The sequence below is a fragment of the Falco punctatus genome, assembly GCF_963210335.1.
Source record: "Falco punctatus genome assembly, chromosome: 4".
In the NCBI taxonomy this organism is placed as follows: domain Eukaryota; kingdom Metazoa; phylum Chordata; class Aves; order Falconiformes; family Falconidae; genus Falco; species Falco punctatus.
In genome coordinates this window covers 1,211,887-1,234,272 of record NC_137583.1, presented here as the reverse complement: position 1 = coordinate 1,234,272, position 22,386 = coordinate 1,211,887, and the positions used below count along the sequence as shown (strand labels likewise).

Below are 22,386 nucleotides of genomic sequence, written 5' to 3'. Positions count from 1 at the left end.
TTATGAAAACCACAGAAACAGGACTTAAAGGAGCTAAAAGGAGTGAAAGCCAAGAGTGGAGTGTCATGTCCACCCACGCTTACCTGACATGCCCTGCTTGGAGATTTGACGGTCATAGATCTTCTTCTCAAGGGTGTAATCAGAAACCAGCCTGTAAATGTGGCATGGCTTCTTCTGCCCGTAGCGATACACTCGGCACACAGCCTGGGCGTCATGGCACGGGTTCCAAGAAGCGTCAAACACCACCACTCTGTTTGCTCCAATGAGGTTGACACCCAAACACCCAGCACTGGAAATTAAAGGCAAATTTCAAATTGCTGCCTTGGCCAATTTTCAAAGCTTCTAGGCAGGGACAATCACCACAGCCAAGAATCCATGAAGTGTCTATGGAAAGTTCCCTCCAGTCATACAGGCAACTTCAAAGCCCACGTTTGGTTTCCAAGACTGTTTTTCTGTTGTTGCAGAGGACTAAGACTAAAATCCTTACACCCCTAGGGAATTCAGAAGCAGATGGCACTATCATCCCAAAGTCTTGAGAGCATGTTACAAAGGAAGAACTGAAAACCCATGTGCACACAGAGCATCAGTCTGAGTCCTCCACTGTGCCTTTCTGCTCCAGCCAACTTACCGTGTGGACAAAAGGAAGAGCCAAACAGAGGTGTTGCTGGGATCATTGAACTGATTAATCAGACGTTCCCTTTCCGAGGCAGAGGTGCTACCATCCAGTCCTGAGAATGAAATTAAAGACACATTTAAAAACTCTGTACGTTTGGGGGAATCCTATCAGAACAAACCCACTTCCTAAACACAGCTTTATAACTGGCTCCCAACTAATTCTCAGTTATTTCCTCAAGTTACATACTCCAGGACCTCAACTGGACCACTCTGTACCTCTAATTTGCCCAGCCAGGCAGATGCAAAACAGCCAGCCAGGTTGGGATTTGTTCAACTGAAAGACCAAGCGAAACATTACTCAAGCTTGGCAAGGCCAGGACTGGGAGTGCTACAACACACCTAGCCCATTAAGGCTCTGTATTAGGCAAGATGGACAGCAAGAAGAGCAGCAGGAACAAAGTCCTCCTGTATGCTGGAAGTTCAAGGAACTAAGCGAAACAAAATTGTGAAAGCCTCTGGCAAAACCCCATAGACTGGATCTAAGCACAGAGAGTACTGGTCTGAAGGAGTGCAGGTGGGTGTCATGTCTCTGTTCCTGGGCAGCAGCTCTCTTCCAGCAGCTCTGCAAAAATCAGGAACACCATATACACTGCTCCTCTTAGTCCTGGCCTGTAAAGTAGCCACACAAAGCAACAACCCATGCCAGAACAAGACTTAAAGCTGGGAAAGAGGGAAGGAGGAACTCACAGCCTCTAGCTAGTGAAAGCATTCCACAGTGATTCTGGTTTGGGAAGCAAGATCTAAAAAATAGCCAAACAGGAAGCAAGAAGTATCTTTTACAACTGGAAAAAGCACTAGTGTGTAAGTGAGATGTTAAAGATGTCTAACACCTTCTAAGAAAGATGTCAAAAAGAGGATTTAGAAATTATCAGTTAGTTGCTGTCACACTGACACTGTCTTCCCAAGCAACTAAAGTAAGAACAATCTGAATAAGGCCTCATCAGAAGAGCATTTTCACACCCAGGGACAACTACAAGATGATGGTGGGTGACTTCCAGGAATTAGTCCGTCACAGAGGATCAAACAGTGTCACACTAAAAGAGAGGAGGATTGGCTGCACTCACTGTAATAGTTGATGTTTCGGACCCAGTTGTGAACTCCTCCATCTGAGCCTGGAGGACTCGGCATCGGTCTCTTTGCCAAAAATTCTTCAATGACAGATAAGGTGGACAAGCTCTGGCTGCAAAACCAAGATCTTTGTTCAGGAGAAAGCCCCCACAGCAGCACAAGTGGAGTATCAGAACTCTTCCCCAACCATGACAGCACTGATGGCTGTCAAACCCTGTTTGTGGCAGCACACCTCTCACTAGTAAACTTGATAGTGGCAGAAGTATGAAATCCATGAAGGAAAACCAGAATCTCATACAATAAAGGAGAAAAGGGGAACTGCCACACCATTCACTGTGTGTAACAACCTCCTAGTACCAGGAGGGGTCCAACTACTCCAGCATTTAGTGACTGTAGGATCAGCTGTTGACACTTTGCTTACCTGAAGACCAAGATCTTGTCTCCAAGCTTCACACTTTCCTCGATTAGGTGGAACAGTAACACCATCTTGGGTGAGTTCTCCAAGACTCCTGTCTGGTAATCACACAAGATGTCTTTGGCCTACCGAGAAACGGGACACTATTACAGGTGGAGTTGCTCATTCCCTGTTTAGTTCAACAATCCTGTCTCAAGGTGAGAGAAATACGTCAGTGCAGAGAGGTTATATACATCCAGTTGCTTAAGGTGACAATGTTACTCCCAACTACTGTGCTACCTCCCATTCCAGAAGCTCCAAATTACAAATTTCTTGGAGTAGGGATGAATCCTCTTAACCTCTTGCGACTCTTTATCTCAACACCTCTCCTCCAGCCCACTAGATTTACCACCACCTTACCTAGATTAAACTTCACCCTAACACATTTTTTAGAATAACAAAGTCCCCAGCCTTTTTGGTCAGATGAAAACAATGGTATCAAAGAGTGCCGCCTGCATCCCTGCCTCACAAGAGTCCCAAAACCCCTGCCCAGCACCATGCAGGCATACTTATCAAGATGCTCTGTGGCAGAGAAAATGTAAGAGAAATGCCCAACTTTTGAACAGAAGAGTCTTTTCTTTGCTCTACTTCAGAAAATTGTACCTAACAGAGGTACAGTCTTTCAGAGTAAGTACTTAGCTTACGTTTATTGTAAGTCTCCACCAGCAGTGGTACTCACCCACTCATAAGTAACGACCTGATTTGCTCTCTCCTGGAAAGGGTTGAAGCCAACACTCTGGAGGAACTTGCTATTGGTAGCTTCTCCAACTGGTGATGGCAAAGCATTACTCTCTGTTTTGACTTTAATTCCCTGAGGCTGGCAGCGGGAATTAGTACTTGCTGTGCCAAGGTCATCCACATCCAAATCCTGCTCATTTGCCAGATTCTCCTTTTGCAGAGCTTCATACAACACATCTGGATGGTTCCAGATCTGAAGGGGTAAGAAAAGAAAGTGGTTAGGCCTGCGCTGGCCTGCTGCTCCCCAATGATTGTGGACTGAAAGCCCCCCCAGCTACTCAAAAGAAAGAATGAATACTTCAATCGTGTCCTCATCCTCCCCACACAGAACTACAAGGTTCTACAGAAAACAACAGTCTGACTGCATTAAGGCAGTGAAAACAGAAAACATGACTGCCATGACACAAGATATAAACAGTCTTAAGGCTCTCCTGACTTCAAAAATGCCAAATTCTTTCCCTGAGAACAAACCAGAAGGTCACGGTGCACCCCACACAGCACAAATGCAGAGGAAGCTGCTTGTTCGCATTGCAGCAGGTAAATGGTTAAGACACCAGCCCAGTACTGGTTGAGCTGACGGCTGCAGGTTTCTTGCATGAATTTGAAAGACGTTTAACATCACTGCACCCCAGTTCTGGAAGTGGGGATAATTCTTCTGCTGGGCCATTGCAGGGCACTCTGGGGAAACAAGGTGTGCCTGGCCAGCCATACTTTCACCTCCTGTTTTGACTCATATTCCTGCCCTTCCCTTATATAATAGAATATTTCTTTGTGATTTCTGCCAAAACCTACCTTACAGCAGACGCAGAAAGCTTTGAGTGGGTTCAGTCCCAGCCAGCCACTGTTGCCTGCATCTCGGAATCTGTTCATGAACTCTGTATAAAGGGCCCGCTGGATCTTTGACAGACGTACCAAAATGACATGTTCTTCCTTATATGGGAGCTGAACCTTCAGCACATTGTGGCCTCGCCTGTGGAGGAAATAAAGAAAGAGAGATAAACAGAGGGAAGGGAATTTCCCAACCTGATCTCTCTGCCGCTGCCTGTAGGGTAAGATTTTGACTTCTGGCCCACCTGGCTGCAAGGAAAAAGACCTCTAGCTGCATGCTTCTCTAACGTATGGCACTTCCAAGCAGCCAAATACCAACTATAAGCACAATTACAGAGATCTCAAATGTTACAATCTTCTAGCACAGGTCACAGTGTTAGGAGAGTGATGAAAGCCCTGTTTTCCATGGCAGCTGGAAAAAAAGAAACAAGACCTGAGGTCTCTTTTAATTCTGCCAATGACTAAGACTCTCCATCCAAATCACTGGCCCAGCATCTTAGAACCCTCATCTGAGAAACAAAGTTGATTTGTTTCCAGAGCGGTAGAGACACTGTCACTTTCCATAACTGAGGGTTCATGAAACACTTTCAAATCCTTGGGTAGAAGATGTCAAAAAGTGCACATTCAAATTAACTATTAAGACACCAAAATAAACCTGAGCTCACTCTGGTGCAGTATGAAGGTGTTGCTCTCCATTATCAGAGCCTGTGGTACCAAATCAAATCAACTTTACTTCTGCCTCCATGGCAAAACAGAGCCATAAGGACCACTTTGCAGTTGACAGATTGGACAAGACAGAGATTCTGAGAGAAATATGGAGCTGATAACCTAAGAATCTCATCTGTGGTCTTCTCGATAGGCTTAAGATCCTCCCACAAGGACTGAGAAGGTATCCGTTTAAAACTCAAGCCTATAAGAATCTGGACCGATGGGCTGAGGCCAACCGCGTGAGGCTGAACAAGGCTCAGCGGTGGGTGCTGCAGCTGGGTCACAACAACCCCCCGCAGCGCCGCAGGCTCGGGCAGGGGGCTGGGAAGCTGCCTGGCAGGAAAGGGTCTGGGGGTGCTGGTCGATGGCCGGCTGAACACGAGCTGGCACTGTGCCCAGGTGGCCAGGGAGGCCAACAGCATCCTGGCTGGTATCTGAAACAGTGTGGCCAGCAGGACCAGGGCAGTGACCGTCCCCCTGCGCTCGGCACTGGTGCGGCCACACGGCGAATCCTGTGTTGGGTTTTGGGCCCCTCACTGCAAGACAGACATTGAGGGGCTGGAGCGTGTCGAGGAGGAGGACAATGGAGCTGAGGAAGGGTCTAGAGAACAAGTCCTGTGAGGAGTGGCTGAGGGAACGGGGGCTTCTTAGTCTGGAGGAAAGGAGGCTGAGGAGAGACGCTATTGCTCTCCACAACTACCTGAAAGGAGGTTGTAATGAGGTGGCTTGTTGGTGTCTTTTCCCAGGTAACAAGTGACGGGATGAGAGGAAACAGCCTCAAGTTGCTTCAGGGAAGGTTTAGATTGGACATCAGGAAAAACGCTTCACCAAAAGGGTGGTCAAGCATTGGAGCAGGCTGCCCAGGGAGGTGGTGGAGTCACCATCCCTGGAGGTGTTTAAAAGATGTGTAGATGCGGTACTTAGGGACTTGGTTTAGCAGTGGACTTGGTAGTGTAAGGTTAACAGACTCCATGACCTTAAGGGTCTTTTCCAACCTAAATGATTCCATAGGGCAGCAAGATTCAGCTGTACTGCATAAACCCAGCAAACAAGCAGCCTAATTTGGGATGAAGGAGCACCGTTAAGAACTCCTTCTGGACTCACCGCTGCACAAAGCCTTCCAGCAGGCTATGCAGGACATGACTGCGATACCTCATGAGACGGACATCTTGAGGGGTGCTGTCAATACACTGCCCGTTCAGGATAGGGCGCTCAAACATGTTGCTGAATTCCTGCCGCGAGCCTAAAAAGTCAGGTCGGACGAAGTCTACCATGCACCAATATTCAATAAGGTTGTTCTGGAGCGGGTAGCCTGTCAGCACCACCCGCCGGCGGGAGCGGATGTTCTTCAGGGCCTGCGAAGTGCTGGCGTGGCAGTTCTTTATCCGGTGTCCCTCATCACAAATAACCACATCTGGGCCAGGGCGAGACAAAGCTTTCTCAATCCCTGAGGACAAGGAACATTAAGTGTTAGTTAGAGATGAATAAGACAAAGTGCTGCTTTTATATGGTCACCAACTTCACAAACAGAAAAAGAAGGGTAGTTCTGAAAGACAAAAAAAGCAGTATTCATGGGTGGCAGAGAGCAGGGCTGATTCAGGAAATCAAATGTGACTAGACACTAGCTCAAATTTAGCATACTGTGGTAATGATCAGGCACGACCGTCCCTTGATTTCTGCTCAATGACCTGCATTGCATCAAGTTGGGTGTCTTGCATCAGATCGGACTGGCAAATCTCACAGAGACAAATCCCCAGGTTCAGTGTATTGACTTCCATGCTCACTTGCAGCTATTGCCAGAAATGGAAGACTCAGCCAAAGCTCAACAACTTTCTGTCTCCAAAGACACAGTCCTGCCCAGCAAAGTTTGATCATGTCAGAGATGCTAAAAAGCAAGTTATAGGTTGTTTCCCTGTGCTGCCAGAGTTGATAGGCAGCTGGACAACAGGATCACACTCTCCATCTCAGGGACTGGCCTTCTACCTTTCAGAAGCTCTTGTTGCCGGTCTTCCTCATCCAAGTCAATAATAACAGGGCCAGTTTGTTTCTTTGTTTTCTTCTTCCTGCCAGTGGCAAAGGACTTCTTCAGTGAGAGGAGACGGTACATCTCGTATCCCATCAGCAGCACACCACCTTCTATCACCCAGTCATTCACCACCTTTGCACGTGCAGCTGTTGTCCTGCAAAACCAACAAATAAATCAACCAAAATTTAAGCTTTCTCTCCAGTTTCTGTTTGAACCACTGGAGCGGAGTCTGCTGAGAAGAAAGACATGTTCAATTCATTAAAGCACTATCTCACATCAAACCAGACAGAGGAATACAATGAAGTTTCTTTAGGAGACAATCTGGCACAGAGGAAAAGAAAAAAGCCTTTTATGTGCCACAGGTAGCAGGGTTGAGAATGACAAATCCTTACAGGAGCTGAGCTGTAGAAGTTTGTCATGTATGAAAGCATATGAAACTTGAGAGCAACCTTTTTAAAAAGCTGTTGAGGAGACTGCCTCTGCAAAAACCATTTTCACAATGAGCTGCTAATGTACAGTTGTAATTGTCTAGTCACTTATCCCTTCTTGTTGTCTCTTCCAATGCTAGTGCCCCTCAATTACTCCTTCCCTGCTAGCTGGCTCAGAATTGGTTCAGATCAAGACACTGTCCTCATTCAATCCTCCCAGAGCACACCAGATCCCATCCAATAGTAAACATGTGGCTGGAGTAGCATCGGCTGATTCAAAGTACATTTCACCCAGAAGGTGAAGACCTAAACAGGTAAGTGTACGAACATAGTTGATGAACTGAGAGTTCCCTACGATCACTACACTGTCCTGATTCATGCAAGAAAGATGACCCAGAAAGAAGCAGAGATCCACAAGGCAAGAATACACTCCACACCAGGCTGTAACTGCAATCACTGATCTCTCCTTCCTGGACAAGGAGGCTTTGTACAACGTGCCAGAACCCTTCAAGGACAACAGAACTATCAGGAAGTCAGTGTCAGGTAGAGGAATCCCTAAGTGTGTAAAAAATCTCAGGGAAAACACCAACACATATTTAAAATACAAGAGATACACAGTACAGGGGGGCACACGTCAGAAATCCCAGGACTCTGACAGGACTAGCAGTGTACCACCAGAAACAAACCATAGCACTTCTGCTCCTCTCTGCAGAAGAAGCACTCGCTCTGGAACTGGGTCCCTGATCTCAGCATACATGGAAGAGCAGAAAGGTGCATCAGCAGCATGAGAAGGAAGTACAAGATACAAATACTGAATCAAAGAGACAGCAAATCTCTTTTGGGTACCAAAATCCTCCCCTCAAGACGGCATCCACAACAAATGCAGAGTGGGAAAGATCTGGGAGTTGAGGGCACAGAATTAGCCCGAACTAGACAGTCTGCAACAGCAGTTCTGATAACAGTTCCGGAAGGTGGTGTTAAAACAACTCAGAAGGGCTTTTATTGGCACTTACTTGTGTTCATCATTCAGGATGTGGACTTTGAAGGTGCGGGGCTGGACCTCTTTGGAGTTATAATCAGCAGGAAGGTTTTCAGGTGCTGGGAGCCACATGTTGAATTCTGCTAGCCAGTTTTGGAGTGTATTCACCTGAAAAAGGTAGCCATGGAAAGATTAAAAACCTAATTGAGTCACTCAGGATTTTAAGAACAAAAATGAGGGAATGACACCCAGCTGTGCCCAGACAGAAAGAGCAGACCACAGCATGCAAACTCAGGCACACAGGGAACAAAAGAGGGAGGAGAAGAGTAAGAGTATGATAGAACCGGACTTGCAACAGGGCACTAATCAATCTTCTCTACACAAAGAAAGGAGGAGTGCAAGGAAGGCCCTCAGCCAGCCCTTCACATGGCTACTTACGGGTACAATGGCAAGAACAGTCTTTGCTTCCGTATGTCGAAAAAGTACATCCAAGAAAGAGATGACCTGTATGGTCTTGCCCAGGCCCATGCTATGTGCTAAAATACACCCAAACCCACTGCTGGTTTTAAATCTCTCCAAGGACTCGACCAAGTTGTCATACAGGAATCGGATCCCACCAATCTAGACAGAAAAGTAGAAAAGGTATTAGAATGGTGGGAGAAAAAAGACCAAGATAGGTAACTATTTACAGAGTAGCAAGCAGGTTAGGATTGCATAAACCATGGAAATATATAACGGGATGTTTCAAGTTCACTACAACACTCTAATCTAGGGAAGGCTCAAAAAGCAGGTATTTTTAGCTACTCATAAAACTTCCTGAGAATATAATAATAAATCTAAATTAATTTGTAGCCAGATAATCTAACTGGGGTCAATTAGTTTGTTTATAAATGTAACTTTATTTTGTAAGTGTTCATCTAAATATACAAAGGTCTGAGGATAACAACAGCCGAAGTCATACACAGCCCTGCCCTTCCTTTGATTTGTCCTTATCTTTTGACTGTCCACAACAGCCACCACCACAACCAGACTGGTCACAGAGCTCACCAAAGAAGTTCTGCTGAGATTACAAGGCAGGCTTGCCTGCGTCCATTGCATTTTCAAGGCTAATGAAGTGTACCTGATGAGGTTTTACTGCATGTGCAAGCTGGGGAGCCAGAAAAATGTCCTCCTCATTTGGTGGATGGTTGATGTTGACAATGACTTGCCCCAGAGCGTCTGACTGATTTAAGGCATCATTCACATGAGAGCCACTGCTCTCTTCACTGCCATCCTCCTCCCCTTCATTGCCAGAGTCACTGCTGTCCACAATTTGAAGAGCATCATCCTCTCCTGAACTCAGCTCAATCACTTCTGTGAAGTAACCAAAACAGGAGAGAACAAGACAAAAGTTAACTTGGTCTCAGGGTTTATCATGCATGTGAAAAAACATAATACCAGGAAAATAAGGCTACCATCTTTTACAATTCCACACTGGCTTAATGACCTGTTCTGAACAAGCAGGCACAATACAAGCACACATCAGGCCTCTCAGACCAGCATATAAAAGCAGGAGTTTCCCTGAATTTCCCCATGTTTCTGAGAACATTGTTTTGGGCAGATCTAAACAGAACATGAGACAGTTTCTGTAAGTGTTTTATGTTCTCCTCCATATGTCCTCTTAATTCCCAAACCCAGACATGCATTTTATCTGTTGATAAAATGGTCTAAGGACCACCAAGGAAATCAGGCAGAAGTAGTCTACCAGTGTGGTATAAAGGAATCAGATTAGATGCATCTGGGAACAAAAACCACTTTCAGTTGCAGATCTGAATACTTAAATGCTCCTTTTATACAAGCAGATGATGCCACATCTCATGTAAGCATTGTTCAGCAGTGCACTAAGCAAAATTAAGTGCATTTATAAAGCAGAAATAAATACAAGTTTGCAAGAGTGCCTGATAGGCCATTTTATAAATGTCAGTTTAGAACTCAAAGGCCAGAACTGGCCATATATTTGGAAACCAATAGGCCTACAAAAACTGAAGTGATTCACTACTGGAGTATCTGACTAGATGAAAACAGGAGACTTATGGCTAAATAAACAGCGTATCGTGAGAAGACCAGGCTGAGGCAACTGGTCACTTACCATCTTTAATGCTATTTTTTCCTTTAGTATCATCTTCACTGCCACTGCTGGTACTATCTAGGCAGATCACTTCCTCAGCCAGGACCTGAGGGGGGAGCTGGGTAGCCTCTGCTGTTCTGAAAACGATGTCCTCTACAAACATAAATTATAAACAATAAGTAATTCATAATAATGGAGAAGGAGACAAAACTGTTCAGAAACCAGACAGTATTTCCTTCCACTTTTGCTCCAATAGCTTAGCCCTGGAATTTTCCATAACAGACTCTCACTGTCTACAATACTGCTATGACTCAGCTTCCTGGGTCACAATCTCCTCCTTTCTCAATATGCCGAAACAATAGCCCATTGCTGATGGCACCTTCTCTATTGCATGCCCTGACTGGGGCACACTGACCATGCAACATGCTAAAGACCCTTCTTTTTTTATTTTGGGTCTCAGAAGTAAAAGCTGTTTTTATCCAGCAAAGAAAGTACCAACTGCTGAAGGGATGATTACTGCCCTTTGTTAGTAGGGACACTGTAATAATTACATCCCACAGATCATAAACAACTTTTGCTGATCAAGACCATTTGCTTGTATGTTTAAGTATTGCCATGTGCAGAGAGACACTAGCTAACAGGGCCAAATAAGCACCGTTGCAGTGACTCAGCAAGCAACGATGTTCTTCTGGGGTTGAAACCTACTCTGCAACAGCTAAAGTGTTCTAAATAGCACTTATTCCTTCCCCTCCAATGTAAAAATATTTTGAACACTTGCACTTAAGAGAGAATATACATTCTCTCAAAATGCAAAGTCAGCTCAAGAACTCCTTACCCCTGACACAACTTCCCACTGCACCCCTCTGCCCTTTACACCAGCCTGAGAGCCTGTGCTACAAACCAGGTCATTGAAATGATCCGGGTTACAAGACAACGTGAGATAGCATATTCACCAGTAGACAAGGGTGATGCTTAACCGTTTATACTGCCTGCTATTTCACTGCTTGCTGAAACATGCAAGAAAGGACAAGGTTACATCACAAACATATGTGCATCCAGTCTAACATCATGAACGTATGTACAGCCAGCCTGTTGTTCCACTGCCCCTAGTACCAGACCCATGCACCACTGAACCATTCACAGTACAAATATGATCTGAACCAAGGACGTGGCATTTCTGCTGAGTCCCTTGGTTTAAGCTTCCATACCAGCTGGGAAGACAAGAGACACCTGCTCCAGCATCCCACTTACACACAATTAAATTGTCAAAGTATCTTCAACAGAAGCTTCCTGGCACCTTTTACCATGCAGCCACAGCATCTTGACCCAGAACCAGCTCAAGACTTGGAACTGACTACATTGAATCAACAACAGTTGGAACTGCCATTTCAAGGGTTTACACTTGAGAGTCCAAATGCAACACAGAATCATAAAATGGTTTGGGCTGGAAGAGACCTTTACAGGCCATCTAGTCCAACACCCCTACGATGACCAGGGACATCTCCAACTAGACCAGGTTGCTCAAAGTCCTGTTCAAGCTGACCTTGAATGTTTCCAAGGATGGGGCATCTACAACCTCTCTGGGCAACCTGTGCCAGTGTTTCACCACTCTCATTGTGAAAGATTTCTTTCTTATATCTAGTCTGCATCTACCTTATTTTAGTTTAAAGCCATTACCTCTTGTCCTATCATGGACAAGCATAGCACAAACTTCTTTCAGCTTCTATCTTTATATCTTCTATCCTTAAAAAAATCTGACTTCAGGTGGTTATCTTCCACTGCTTACCAGGAAGAAACTCTAGGGGTACGGTTGGTATAGTGGCTGGATAATCCTTCCGCTGCTGCTCTAGCCGTTTCCTTCTCTCCAACTCTTCCTGCTGGGCTGCTTTTGTCACGGCTTCCAGTTGGTCCTCACGCAACAGCTTTCTGAACACAGGAGTGAACAGAGAAACACGATTTGATTACATTCAAACAATTTCTTTCAAAAACATGAATGGCTGTACAGCTGGCTCAAAAGATGATTGACAAACTCCAGGTAGTTTGTCAGCTACACAGACTAGGAACATCATCACCAAAAGCTATAGACAAATTCAACAGCTATTTCAAGACTGTGCTCCCCAACTACAGGTAACACTACTATTAGTCAAGGAGAAGACAGAAGTTTGACAGAAGCAAAATAACAAAAGGATGAAAAATATGAGTGGGTAAGTATATACTTAAACTAGGTTATCATAGACCAGTTGTTCTATCTGAGAGGATGTTACTTATTGCTGTGCAGTTTATAAACTACACAATTTCATGCAAAGAAGATATATGGGAGAAAAACGCATCAATTCCCCCATAAAAAAATCATCACCCTGATTCTCCACTGACATAGTATTTTCAGGAACTAGGACCTCTAATGGCTTTAACAATTATTTCAAAGGATGCTCTCAAAGCACCCTACCTTTACCAGTAATTTTCATTACCTCCAAAAGTTGCTTCCCCTGACGCTTCAGTCTCACACGTGCAGCCCTGGAAGTGAAGGCTCTTTTGCCAGAGGAGAGGTGCAGTACAAGCAGTGGTAAAATCCAGCTCCCTCACACTAGCCTTTAAATCCACCCAACCCCACACTGCAGGGACATGTCCATCTTAAGGAAGTTTCAGTTTCCAAGGCCTACTCAATGCTCATTCCTTTAGCTTCAAGAAAAATCAATCTGCACAAGCTCAAATATAACCCAAAGACCACCAGAACGTTACATACAGAGCAAAAGAGCCACTTGCTGCCACAGGAATTCCTGCTCCATTATGACTCCTCTGAGCATTTCAGATCCTCTTGAACAAAATTTCATAGTGAATTACCACCTCACGACCTGTTCCAGAATATATGTGGTGACTTACACTATCAAAAAATTACTGTTTTATAAAATCCAGGTGAAATTAATTTCCAACATTTCAGTCACCAGTTACAGCATCAGCATTCCTGCCAACAAGTACCCAGGATAGCAGAGGGAAGGACTATATTTTAGGTTGTTTGCAATAGGATCCTCATCAGCAGATATCTGAAACTGAATATTTACTTAATGGTGGTACTGTTTTTCAATTACATGTCTTAAAAGCCAGCAGCAAATACACAATTTTTGCAGTATATTCCATAACAAATATTCACTCTTCTGAAACACCAAACAAGTCTGCACCCACATGCAGCACTCCTGTCTGAGATCATATTACTCCCACTGGTGAAATCCTAAAGTTTTGGAAAAGAAAAGCCATCTGGTTTGCCAGCAGTGGCAAAATGTAGCTCAGAAGCAAAGTCCAGAGATTTTGCTTTTACCCAAAGGGCTATACAGGACTCTAGCTCTTTCTGTCCTGCTGCTGCTTACCTTATGTTTCTCCGCATGTGAGACGGTTTCTGAGCCCTCTTCTTTTTGGTGTCCTCAGAGGCCAGGCTCTTGTGCTGGTTCTGCAAGAGTCGCTCTGCCCGCTCACTCTGAGATGAGGTAGTTGAAGTAGAGCGCTGCCATTCTCCATCCTCTGCATGTTCAACATGGTCACCACTGAACACAGCTTCCTGGGGTTGGTCTGAAAAGACAAGGAGGTAATGCCATGAGAACAACCGTGCCAGGCTGGCAGCTGGCTTTTACATGAGCATTCGTCAGAATCTGAGCTGAATAGGAACCAACAACCCCTATTCTCACTTGTTTGTAAGGATGTTTCTCTGGGGGTCAAAACTGGGGTCCTTTCCAACAGCCACTCAAAGAGCATGTCGTGGTTTAACCCCTGCCGGCACCTAAGTACCACGCAGCTGCTTGCTCGCTCCCCCACCCCCTTGGTGGGATGGGGAGGAGAACTGGGTGGGGGGGAAGAAAAACTCATGGGTTGAGATAACAACAGTTTAATAACTGAAATAAACCAATAATGAAGGGGCCGGGGGTGGGGGAAGAACAAAACCCAAGGAAAAACCCCAAGTGATGCTCAGTACGACTGCTCACCACCCACTGATTGATGCCCAGCCAGTCCCCAAGCAGCAGTTGGTCCCTCCCAGCCAGCTCCCCCCCCGTTTATATACCGAGCATGACGCTCGCTCTATGGTGTGGAACATCCCTTTGGCTAGCTCGGGTCAGCTGTCCTGGCTCTGCTCCCTCCCAGCTTCTTGTGCACCTCCTCATCGGCAGAGCAGGGCAAACTGGAAAGTCCTTGACTTAGAGTAAGCACTACGCAGCAACAACTAAAACATCAGTGTGTTATCAACATTGTTATCGTACTAAATCCAAACCCCAGCACTGTCCCAGCTATTAAGAAGAAAAATAACTCTATCCCAGCCAAAACCAGGACAGAGAGTTAAAAAGTTTTCAGTGAAGGGTCTGTTCCCAGGGAAAGCCAAGACTAACACCACTCAACCCAGCCCAAAAGTGTTCCGACAAGGAAACAAGGCAAAATTATTTCAGTCCACGCAGAGCACTTGCTGTCCCTAAGGGCCTGTTTTCCTACAGGGGCCCGACGAGCTCTGACTAAAACAAGGAACTCAAATCTCTTTTTCCTTGTTTCACAGCATTCAAGTGGGGAAGAAATTTCCATTTATATGACACCTGCATAACCATCTTCCAAGTTAACAGAACATACCATGCCAGAGGTTTTCTGGTTCAAACACGGGGTCATGGCTTGGCAGGCAGCTCAGTTGGTTTTATCACCAGGCTTCACTCTCACAGTAACTTCTGGCAAGCTTTTTCAGAAACAAAAAGTGGCAACTCTTTCTACATTATAAATCACACACATTTCTTTTTCTCTGCATTCTCCTATTTTCAGACTTCCATTAGTGGCTGATTTCAGTCTTAAAGCACTATGTGAAATGACACCTTGTTCTAGGCAACATTCTGCTCTTCAACAGGCTGCCAGTGACCAAACTAATGCTTGCAGAGCACAGAAAGGAAATGTTTCTGTTCAAAAGCTTCCCTTGAAGTAAACTGCTTCTGACAAGCCTTGTAATAGCTTCTTTGAAGCATCTTGTCCCCTTGTGTCAGGCAAAGAGATACCCTGAACCTCATCTCATAATCTGCTTTCTTGCTTATACTGTGTATCTGAGCTAATGACTGAACTGAAATGACACTTAGAACTATGAAGAAGGAAAGAAGGTATCAATGCAGAAGAATATGGCAGATGAAGTAACACAACCAACAAGCATCACACTGTGACTCCATGGGATCTGGAGACAAGAGCATCCCTTCTCAAAAAGCTGGGAGCTTAAATGAAGGATGCTTCAGCACAGCATGTTGCATGTATAGGAACCTCTACAGCTGCCACTTAATACAGCTGCCAGTTAATATGCCTATTAAATTAACCTTACCGATAGTATCACCTCTTAAAATTGAAATGACATGAACTAGATTCACACCTTGGTCCAAAGCACCAAATTTGCAAGCTTCCTCTCCAGGCATCCCACCAGACCCACCCCAGCATTTGCCTGAAGTCTATGTCAGAATCCATTTAGGACTTCAGAGCTCACCCCACCATGGCCCAATACCAGCAGAGCAGCTCAAACATTTATGTGAACATCAGTCCCAGCCAGCCGTACACAGATGGGAAAAACAGGTATCCACACCTTATGGGATGAAACAGGTCTCATGATGAATCCAAGAGTTACCTTGCATGTGAAAATAAAGGCAAATAGGTTTGCTGCTACAATCATGGTAGTTCTACCACAGCCAAGGTCTTAAATCCCTGTCCTTGCACCATGCCTCCTTAAACTTGCAAGCTCAGATATCACTCAACAGATTCACTTGTGGACAGAACTGTGCTGGGAATAAGCCCAGTTTCCCAGGCTTCCCAGACAACAGCTCTGCTATTTGAGATACAGACACATTTTAGTCACATTACCTGCAATTCTTCAGCACTGTTTCCTTCCCCCCAGCCCTCTCAACTCCTGGTTATATAACTAGATCAAAAGATTGGATGAAATAGGGCAAAGGGAAGCAGGGAGGCTGCACACGTGATCACATGCTCCAGGATGAGTCACTAAACCAGTGACTATCCTGGAGACAAACACTGCCATGGTTACACTGCTGCCATCTCTGTCCTGGGCCCAGGGGACCTTGACAAGACATCAGAGAGCACAAAGTCATGCTTGTTGGGAAAAGGAAGCATTTATCTCCCCACACCCCAGCAATTACCCACGCCACCTCCTTCGGCAGCGACTCTGCCACCCGTGCCATGCCAGGCAAGGGCGCCTTCAGGACAAGGGGTGATGCTAACAAAATCCAAAGGCTCAGCAGCCTAAAGGTGAGGCCATTACGTGTCTCCTCTGTATGTTTTCATATTTGTTGTGCAACTCCTGTGTAGACTCATTCCACCTCCGCATTTTACCTTTTCTTTCCTCTTAATCGTAAGTAATACAAGATCTGGTGAAACCTACACACAGCTGGATCAGACAGGTTTTTTTTAAATGAAATTCTCATCTGACCAGAGGCCTGAAGCCCAAAATCTGATGACAAATTTGGTCCTGCACTGAGTACTGGCCCTTATCCACCACAGCCGTGTCTGCTCAGGTTGGTGTTTGTCCTGCCAACACAAGCCCTGAGGTGAGGAACACAATCTGTGCCTCAACCCACATTCCTGACACATACGCATCTCGAAACCGAGATCTCTTCCACAGTAGCAACAGTACCAAACAGCACACTGATTCAGCTGCAGTGGGATTCAGAAACAGCCAGCTTCCTGAGGCTGGTCCCATCCTTGCCACTACAATGAATAAAGCTGCTTTTCACAAAGCTTAACACAATGATAAAATCACAAGCCTGACCATGCAGCAGCTCCCACCACACCTGTGACACGCGCAGGCAGTTACTAGCGGGAGTTGTTTTGTTGCTATTTTATGTTGATATCGCCTAACTCTTGCTGCATACGAGAAGCGAGGCTCCCTGCTGCAGCCCTGTGGCTGCACTCCAGCACCGTGACTTCCAAGCTGTGCAACTGGGACCCACACTGGGACAGAAATGTGTTAAGAAACAAGAACTACACACACACAAACCTATTTTGTACAAGAACAGGTTTGACCTATGGGTTGGAGGGAGTGTGGGAACAGCCTCATTGAACAGGTCCCATCAGGTAATCAATGGAATAATTCCTGCCCCCATTTTGCCAAGCCTGCATCTACAACAGAAATGTAATTATGGTTTTGTAACAGGAGCTCCACATGCTACTCTGACATGGCTATACAAGTAGCTTTTTACACAACAAAAAATTCATCAGCCATGTCTGCATGTTGGCAACTGCCCGATCATGCTTAAGCTGTTAGCGCACTCTAGGAAGACCTGGGCAGTTATCCACATCGCCTCCATGAGAAAAGCACTGCTACCAGCCCATGGCTAACCCAGCACAGCCTTGCACAGGGAGACCAGCCATACTCACCCAAGCACAGCTGGGCAAAAGAACAGGCCCAAGTCTGCTCAGCGGAAGACAGCCATGGGTCAGTCACGGTTGCCAACAAGGATGTAAACCCATCTCACGCTTACACACTGAGCATTGAGAAAAAGCTGGACCCACACCAGCTCTGTTGAATGTTTTGCATTGTGCTCACCAGAAGAGGCACAAGATCTACAGAAAGGGTTTCCTGAGGGTAGCGGTGACAGCATCAATGCAGACAGTGAACTTGTCAAGCAGTTGCTCCTTCAGGTGGGTCACGGCTCTGAGAGGTCCCCAGGCAGTTCCCACTGGTCCTCAGTTACGGACACTCGCACACACCCAGGCAGTCTGTCCTGTAAGGCACCCTGAATGCCACGAGGGACATGACTACCCTTTCTCATGCACTTTTGAGATCTAAAATGTGCCTGCCCTATTAAAATCCCATAGACCTGATTACAGCACAGCTCTGGTTTGTGCTGCAGAGCAGGGGTTGCCAGTTTTCTTTGCTCAATCATCATCAGCAACCACCGCCCCCAGCTGTACATACAAGCAGGGGGAGGTGTTCGGCTTCTCGACCGACACTTGCTTATTACAGTTTAGAAGTCTCTGTAAGGAGGAGTCGTGACTGCTCTGTATAACTCTGCTTCAGATGTTCCCTGTGTGGTGTGACTGCCAGAGCTGCCCCTAAACACCGCACACCGGTGTGACCCATGATGCATAACACAGCAAAAGATCTGTCCTACAGTTGGGCACTTCCTGGTCCACCCAAGCTTATAAAACTCACTTCATCACCTCCTTCTTGCAGAATACTCTCAAAACTTTGAGGATGCAGCCTGGAGAATATTCTCTAGCATCTTTGATTCACCAGTGAATTGCTCTTGACACATACAGCCTGCTCTGCAAAAAGGCTCTGCTCACTGTGAAGTATCATGAAGCAGCAGGTATATATTTTTGAGGTGCAAGATTTCTGTAACAGAGTCTTCTCCTGACACCAAGGTGTGTGAGAAACTGTTATAGCTGCATCCAGTTTCCACACTCCAAGGCAAACCTCAGTGAGTCCAAGTGTCTGTCCACACACCAGTAAACATCCACAGCTTGGCTCTAGCAACAATCCAACACTCCTTGGAGTACAGAAATGGCCACTCAGGATGAGAGGGTCCCCTACCTGAGGCTGCTGCACAAGGAGGTCCAAGAGACACCTTGGTGGACAAAACACTGTGTAAGATGATTACTACCTTGCCTCCTCAGTTACTAGCTAGCTAAGGTGGCTAGCTACGGGTATGCTCTCCTCATGGGTGGCCAACTTCTCTGCCAGGGTAACTCCAATGATTCCAGGGAAGGCATACCACTGAAACCCAGCCACTTCTTTATTTCTAAAATCGTTTCACTACAGAAATTCAGAATAGCAAATAGCACTATTTTGCTGAGTCTTTGGGGATTATTTTACTACCCTAAGGACAGGGATGTGCATGCATGGTGAGGAAAGCAGCTGCATGCAGAGTGGCAAGGAGTTGATTCTTGCTTTGAGAGCTCTCTTTTGTCCTGCACAAAGAGCAAGGAGCAGTTAAATATTATTGCAGGCGTTCTGGGAACCTCCATGCAGTTTGTGGGCAATAGCTTGTCAGAGACTAGCTAGTACCAGCTCGTACTACTACAGCCGGTACTGAGCTGTCAAAGCAAGAATGGGAGGAGCACTGAGGGATGGCACAAGAAAGACTATTGCACAGCTCCAGCTGCAACACTCACAGCCACTGACACACTGAACTACAACTGTGCCAAAGGCTACAGAAGTGACTCTGCAGAGCAAGCCTGACTGCAAAGGCACTGACAGGCAGGAAGATGTTCTCTGGGGTTATGTGATGCTTTCCCAGTGCACTGGGCACTGGAGAGGTGTGTAGGTAATGCCAGAGTTCAACTGTACTCGGCACCTGGAGAACAGCAGTTCTCTAACTGCAGCACAGCAATCATCTGAGAGGCTGGCAACACTCAGAGCGCTCCGGCTCATCTGTATTCAGCTATGGAATATAAATTAAATGTTTTCAGAATATTCTTTCTCTGTCTGCAAGCTGGTGCAGCTGTTGCATGGACGCCATGCAAGGAGAGAGGAGAGGTGTCTGCACAGAGCACCCTCTCACAGAGGTGGCGTTACAAAACCACTTGAGCACCCCAAGGCTGCTGGAAATCCTTACAAACCCCTCAAGGACTGTGTTGGTGAAAGCAAGGGGAGAACCCAGACTCCCTTCCTCAGGCTCTACCTGCTGTGACACGGAGAAAAGCCACCAAGCTCCCTCCTGGGGCCTGACACACATCAACACCTGGTTCCTTCCTCCTGGAGCACTGGGAAAGCCACCCTGCAGAGGGGACCGAGGGGGGCGCAGCCCCTCTGACGACTGGGGGCCACGGCCACCCCCTGCAGCTGCTATCAGGGCAGCTAATTAGCAACAAGACTTTGTTCTCCTCAGAAAATAATCGGGCTCAGTCTTCGAGGGCAGGATGCCCCTCCCAGCCACAACTGCTTAACAAAGCCCTAATTATGTAAGCATTATATAACCCGGCACACCTACCCCCCCCCCCCCCCCGCGCCAGCCATGCCGCAGCACCCGCTCGGCCACGGTCCTCGCCACGCCGGGACCCGCCACGCCGGGCGCCTCGGCCTCTCCAGCCGCCCACCTGGCTGACGACACCGGAGCCAGCACCCAGCCCTCATCAGCCTTTTGCACCGGTGATTCCTGAGTGCACGGGGAAACCGTGCCCGTCTTCCCAGGCTTGCCTGGGTGCCCCTCGGGGACATCCTCCCCTCGGCAGGGCCACGGCTGCGGGCAGCTCCCAGGCCAGTCGTGCTGCACCCCGGCCAAGAGGGCAGCCACGCTGCACACCTCGGCAGCGGGATGTGCAGCCCCCGGCCCCACGCTGTCCCCACCCGACTCCAGCAAAACGCAGCCCACTGGTCAGAGGAATGACGCATCCCACCACTACTCTCACCCCAGCTCTGCGGCCGGCTGCAATGGTTGGTGTCCTGCTGAGTCACAGCCACAGTACTGCGAGGAGGCACAAAGGCATCCTTCGAGCTGAGCCTGCCCAGCACTGAGCCTGCCCAGCCCCAGAGCTCAGGCAGCTCCCCCAGGGGAAGCTTCCCTCGCCTGTCAAACAGCACATACATCAGCTCTAACATCTTCACATCTTCATTCCCAGTGCTGATTTATCTAGGAGTTAACCACCGCAGCTCTGTTGTTCATACTTGTCACTGTAACCAGACACAGAGACTGTCATATTGGTGTAACAAATAGTATTGCTTGAAGTCTGAGTAACACATTTTTCATTTCTCTAGGTATCTGTAAAGCAATCAGTCGCTGTGGGTTCAAGACACCTATGTGAAATTTGCAGATTGCTGGTGAGACGGCTGGGCTGCCTCCAGCCCCAGCCCTGAACCAGAGGACAGAGGGCAGAGACGTGAAATGAGCTCTAAGGAAAACACCACCAGCACGGGCTCTGCGGGCCAGAGCCCTGGGAGGGACCGAGACCAGGAACACGCAAAAGCCAAACCCATCTCCAGACTCCTTCTTGGGCAGGAAGCAAGCCCCGATCGATAGAGAATTTTAAAAGATAAATTATAAGGCAGCACTGCCCTTCTTTTCTTCCTTTAGAGGTCTTTCAGCGTATCAGTTACTGATGAGGTTGTGCTGCAGAAAAAAACTCCTTTCCTGGCCTGAAGGAATCCTTCAGGAGCAAAAGGCAGCAGAACTGAAGGGCAGGAGCAAGGAAGCTACCACCCAAAAACCAAAGGGAAAGGAAGCAGCCAAGAAGGGCTGAGAAGCAAACTGGAACAGCCAACAGCCAGCTTTGGTGACAGACAATATATCTTCTAACCGTGGTATTATGCAAGCAGAACCAGGCCCCAAATACCCAAGAGCTCTTGTTCTGGCTGGGCCTCAGCACTGCGGACGCTGAGACCCGGGTTACATAAACACCAACAAGCACTTATATAACTGCAGTATGGCAGGGCCGGTGCCACCACAGGTACCCGGCCCGGGCAGCCCTCCGGCACCAGACCCCGCCACGCAGCCCAGGTGGTGCCCGTCAGGCCATCCTCTTCCTCACTGGCACCGCGGAGGAAAGGCTGATGGCCACCCCAGAGCACCCCGCGGTACGTTTCCAGCTCTGATGTGCTCAGAGGTGGGTTGTGAAATTGCAAATCAAACATTTTCACAGTGCTCGGACATGGCAAGAACCGGAGAAATGTAGAATGCTGCTACCTGGCATCCCTCTCCCAGATATATAATCAAAATTACTTTTCCCAATAAAACTCCTCAAACCTGAAATGTAAACTGCCTCCTCCCCACGAGCCGCCCCCCCCCCTTGTACAGACACTGTGGGTATTAGTCAAGACAGGGAAACAAAGCCAAGAAACACACCCGTTAAGGTAGCAAGCAAAGCAGGGATGAGTTACATTTGTTCTTTAGCCGGGGGTGTGTAAGAACAGCCCAGTTACATAAAAGTGCTGCACCGAGTCAGGAAGTGTCTCAGGCTCCAGTGCCGGGAAGTTTTCAACAAGCTGTGCACAGGAGGGAAGCGAAACCTCCCCTTGCTGGTTATCCCAATTAACTAGTAACCCAGAACATAGTTTTGCCAGCCAGATTACAAAAATTACTATAGGGATCTTACCCACAAGAAACCAGATTTAGCCACCAGATCTTATTTATTTTCACAATAGTCCACAACTTTTTTTTTTTTTTTTTCTTTAAAAAAAAGTCTCTCTATTCTATTAAGGTAGATAAATACTGATTTAGGTAACAAAGATTAATGTGCTCTCCCAGCTTCAGAAAACAGATGCATGCAGACGCTTGACATGTTCCCAGCACGGTGAATCCAGCTGGCTGCTACCATGACTCTTCTAGGGATAAATTTCAGGGACTAAGAAAAGAGGACGAGTAGGGGAACAAGCATTCTGCATTATGCAATGATTACATAAGCATTAGTTTACACTAGGTAGCTGTGAGT

The 22,386-nt window shown here is 46.8% G+C and overlaps 1 protein-coding gene across 4 annotated transcripts in view; it reads right to left on the bottom strand.

Annotated features, from left to right (window-relative positions):
• RAD54L2 (RAD54 like 2) overlaps positions 1–22,386 on the bottom strand; it is a 75,023-nt gene that overhangs the window by 9,895 nt on the left and 42,742 nt on the right. For all 4 annotated transcript variants that reach the window (XM_080387473.1, XM_080387476.1, XM_080387474.1 and 1 more), the window contains 14 exons: positions 13,374–13,572; positions 11,798–11,937; positions 10,033–10,164; positions 9,025–9,257; positions 8,343–8,525; positions 7,939–8,072; positions 6,455–6,651; positions 5,576–5,918; positions 3,728–3,905; positions 2,877–3,128; positions 2,165–2,283; positions 1,740–1,855; positions 629–728; positions 84–289 (listed from right to left, as the gene is read on the bottom strand). In XM_080387473.1, the coding sequence (XP_080243599.1) occupies positions 84–289; positions 629–728; positions 1,740–1,855; positions 2,165–2,283; positions 2,877–3,128; positions 3,728–3,905; positions 5,576–5,918; positions 6,455–6,651; positions 7,939–8,072; positions 8,343–8,525; positions 9,025–9,257; positions 10,033–10,164; positions 11,798–11,937; positions 13,374–13,572 (2,532 nt within the window). The remainder of the gene's footprint in view (positions 1–83; positions 290–628; positions 729–1,739; positions 1,856–2,164; positions 2,284–2,876; positions 3,129–3,727; positions 3,906–5,575; positions 5,919–6,454; positions 6,652–7,938; positions 8,073–8,342; positions 8,526–9,024; positions 9,258–10,032; positions 10,165–11,797; positions 11,938–13,373; positions 13,573–22,386) is intronic.